At 56.7% G+C, this 3,795-nt stretch overlaps 1 protein-coding gene across 2 annotated transcripts; it reads right to left on the bottom strand.

Annotated features, from left to right (window-relative positions):
- Positions 1 to 795: 795 nt before the first annotated feature.
- On the bottom strand, positions 796 to 3,454 carry LOC115284983 (uncharacterized protein KIAA0754-like). Of its 2 annotated transcripts, none has more exons than XM_029931409.1 (4): positions 3,312 to 3,454; positions 2,650 to 2,709; positions 1,523 to 1,707; positions 796 to 1,263 (listed from the first exon to the last, which is right to left on the bottom strand). In XM_029931409.1, exons 3-4 carry the CDS (start codon positions 1,701 to 1,703, stop codon positions 812 to 814), a joined length of 633 nt encoding a protein of 210 aa, XP_029787269.1. In that variant the 5' UTR covers positions 1,704 to 1,707; positions 2,650 to 2,709; positions 3,312 to 3,454; the 3' UTR covers positions 796 to 811. The 2 variants fall into 2 exon arrangements, with proteins under 2 accessions (XP_029787269.1, XP_029787270.1); XM_029931410.1 differs by having other exon boundaries at positions 796 to 1,257.
- Between the last annotated feature and the right edge of the window lie 341 nt (positions 3,455 to 3,795).

Below are 3,795 nucleotides of genomic sequence, written 5' to 3'. Positions count from 1 at the left end.
AGAGGTACAGGCTGGGCGGAGGGCCAGCAGGCAGACAGCAGTGGCCCCGCCTGTGTCCTCCACTGGCCTGAATGCAGGGACTGGGTGTCTAGGTAGAAGCTGACTTCTGGAACAGGAGGGGCTCTGGGGCTGGGGTGTGTCATGGGTGCGACCTCGAAGAGTCTGTTTCAGGATGGGCGCAGGGATGCTGTGTGGGAAGTCCGGGTGAGGGCCTGTGGGTTCGTCCCTGCCCCACAGCTCACTCCCAAGGACCCTGATGTCCTCAGGGCTGGCTTGTCCTCCTCATTCTTCAGGTGTCCACTCAGTCCCAGGGGTCCCTGCTTTTTCAAATAAGGCCCTGACTTCAACGTCTGTCAATATTGAAAACAGTGGGCAAAACCTAAAAAACGTATATAAATCATGTTCCTACATGGTGCTAGGTGAAGGAGTCCTAAAACATAGAGATTTATGGTCAAGATGGACCTTCAGTACAGTGAGAAGAGTCAAAACATTGGAATTCGCCCAGTAACTCAGCTTCTGGAGACGCAGAGGAAATCTGCGTTTCCATATTTCTAAGAGTATTCATCGCTCCCATGGTACGTGGATGCATACACATGAACTTTCTCGAGGCTGAGGAGCAGCAGAACCTGAGAGGCGTGGCTGCAGGACTGGGGTGAGGGGATGAGCAGTGGCTGATCAGGAGGACGCGTGTCCCTGTGATGGCAATGTTCAAGGAGGACATGGTGTCATGGGCGTATGATATTGTGAAGGTCCCTGAGGACACTTCAATTTGAAAGGATCAGAGTAACATTTATTGAAGTGAATTTATATTTTATTTCCTAAAGAAAACCCAAAAACCATTAAACATGTTGATAAAAGACACACAGACGACAAACACCGCTGTCATGGTCAAGGCCATCAGCCTGCGGGGCTGTAGCCACCGGGAGCCGCTGCTCGGGAGCTGAGGTGGTCGCTCAGCTCCAGCAGGGTGTTGTTCGGCGCCTTCACAGACCCCGCCAGCTGGGGCTGCAGGCTGCGGCTGCTCGGGGGTCCCCAACGGTGCACGTGCCGCGTCCGGCTCCTGAGGGTCAGTAAGAGCGGCGACCACCTTCAGCCCTGGTGTTGGCACCGCAGGTAGGGTGGCCGCTTCCTCGGATGGTTGAGCTCCAGGAGGGGACATGGCCTCAGGAGGCTGGGTCTCCGCAGCTGCATCGGGCACCAGGGCGGGAGCGGTGGTGAGCTCCTGAGGGGCGCCTGGGTCTTGCTCCTCAGATGGAGCTGGAGCTTCAAGAAGAGAAAGTGTCATCACCATGATGGTCTCTCCAGGGTCCCTCCAAAGACAGGAAACCTCTCCCACAGTCCTTGTTGCCTGACCCTAAGACCCGCCAGCAGGAAGTCCCCCCAGTAGGCAGCCTAAGGGAAGAGTGATCCGAGGCTACGCACTGCTCCCAGCCCCACCGCAGTCCCAGGAAACGTGCTGTGTGGCCGACCCTGTGCCCTCCACAGGCCCACATCACCCACCCCGAGTCCTCCTCATCCTCACCCTCTGGCTCATCGGGCTCATGGAACATGCACAGTTCGAGAAACTGGGCCCTTCGATCCACCCGCGTGCCCGGCATGTTGAGCCTCGCGTAAGCCAGCACCAGCTTCGGGCTGCGGTATTCTGGGGGCTGGAGAAAATCCTCTGGATGCAGATTCATCCAGGTGCCCAGGATGGAGGTCATGGCCCTGGGGAGACAAAAGTGGCCAGAAGAATCAACACGGGGTGTTCTTCCCACACTGATGTCTCAGGGCACCCTGAGCTGTGGGACCCGGGCCCCCGTGCTTCCTGCTCCCGGATGTCCAGAGGCTGCTCCTCAGCTTGTGCACGTGTGATTTGGCCGTTCTGCCTGAGCTGGTCCTAGTCACTGAGGAGCGACTGGCCAAAGTCTTTTTGAGGGGGACCCCTGAACCTATGACGTGGTCATCTCTGTCCTTCTTGGGGAAGCCAGACCCACTCCTTGGTCTGTCTCCCTGCCTACCTCCCACTTGAATGCAACTCCATGAGGACAGGGAGGGGAGGGGTCAGGTGAGCCAGTGCCTTCACTGCATGCACGAGGGCTCCAGGAATATGGGACCAAATACGGAGAAAGGGACTCTGTCTCTTCCCAGGGCTTCACACCACCATCTGATAACCTCCAACCTGACCTCCTGGGCCTCTGTGCCTCCTCATTCACTCTGTCCATGTGGTGTCCTCCCCCTGACGCTCCTGTCTCACAGGCTGGGAGATATCTGCTCTCTGACCCCTCACTGGTCTCCTGAACACTTGCTAAGCACTCACCGTGGATGTTCCCCAAATTGGTGAGCGTGATTTTCCCCACACCCTTTGTTCTGAGTCCCCTGATGGGGGTGGAGGCAGGACTGGAAGTGCTAAGGGATGGCGTTGGACTCTCTCAGGGACAGGCTGTGTCCTCCGGTGTCCTGTGCTCTCCCCCTGTGCCCACAGCCTGTGCGCTTCTCCACAGGACAGGACCCCTTTCCCTGCTTCGGTGGAGAAGCCCTCAGACGCTTGACCTCTCCCAGGAATCTCAGATGGCTGGGACGCCGGGACAGCAGCCCCTCCCACTCAGAGTCCCCTCACTGCCCTCTTGGAGAGGGAAGGCCCGCCTGCAGTAGCTCAGACCTACTCACCTTTTCTGCTGCTCCAGGAGTCTCCGATCTCGGTCCCTGAAGCTGAAGAAGCTTCTGTATCTACAGGAGGCGATAAGAGCATCACATCAGCTGTCCTATGGAAACTACCCCTTGTCCTATCCAACGTCACTGCCTGCTGACTCGAATGGGGCTCTGGAGGGCAGGGTGCTGTCTGCTGTGTGCACTGGATCCCAGTCAGCTCTACGCAAGTGCCTGCACCTAGTAGGGCTTCCCGTATCCTTGATGAACAGTAGGTCCCCAAGCTGCCCCATCACACGTATCTGAGTGGGCCTGGGCCTCCCGCTTTTCCCTCGGGATTCTTGTTCGGTTTTGCCCCAGGACTCAGCCCCCCAGATGGAGCCTCACATCTCCTTTTCAAGTGGGAAAACAGCCCAACTCAAGACCTGGTGAGAGTGATGGATGAGGCAGAAACTCCATCTCGGGGAAGAGGTCAGAGATAACCCAGCCCCGCCACAGCCCTGCCTGCAGACCTTTCCACAGCGCCAGGGTCACTTTCCCTGGAGGGCCTCATTGAGTCCCTGTCATCTGTCCACCCTGATGAGCTGTACAATCTGAGACCAAGGGAGGTGTGGTGACAATCCCAAGACGCAAAGCCTTAAGTGGCTGAATCACTCTGGCTGAGGAGGGGCAGGGCCGCTCACCTGCTAAACAAAATTTGCAAGGTGACCTCACTAGGCGCACATGTCCTGTAGGTCTTGAGGAACGTGCAGAGGTAGGTGGGGTCTGCGCCCAGGAAAGCGGCCACAAGTTATTCGACTCTCTCCTGCAGCTGGTCCGAGTGGGTCCACTGAAAATTGATGTTTTTTTAAAAAAAGTTTTTTAATGTTTTTATTTATTTGAGAGAGAGAGAGAGAGAGAGAGAGAGAGAACGTGGAGCAGGGGATGGTCAGAGAGAGAAGGAGTCACAGGATCTGAAGACAGGACCCAAGCTCTGAGCTAGCGGTCAGCATAGAGCCTGATGTGGGGCTCGAACCCACGAACCGTGAGATCATGACCTGAGCCGAAGTCGGATGCTTAACCAACTGAGACACCCAGGCGCCCCTGAAAATTGATGTTTGCGGCATCTATAGGTTGAGGTAGAACAGAGGAGGGTCACAAGTCAGACACAGCACCATGGCCACAGGG

This window comes from Suricata suricatta, unplaced genomic scaffold, assembly GCF_006229205.1.
Source record: "Suricata suricatta isolate VVHF042 unplaced genomic scaffold, meerkat_22Aug2017_6uvM2_HiC HiC_scaffold_311, whole genome shotgun sequence".
NCBI lineage: Eukaryota > Metazoa > Chordata > Mammalia > Carnivora > Herpestidae > Suricata > Suricata suricatta.
This window is presented reverse-complemented; position numbering and strand designations above follow the sequence as displayed.

Coding starts and splice junctions, on each gene's coding strand:
- LOC115284983 (XM_029931409.1), bottom strand. CDS start 1,703: ATGACCTCCATCCTGGGCACCTGGATGAATCTGCATCCAGAGGATTTT. Junction 1,264..1,522: donor TGAGCCCGATGAGCCAGAGG/GTGAGGATGAGG, acceptor CTCTTCTTGAAG/CTCCAGCTCCATCTGAGGAG.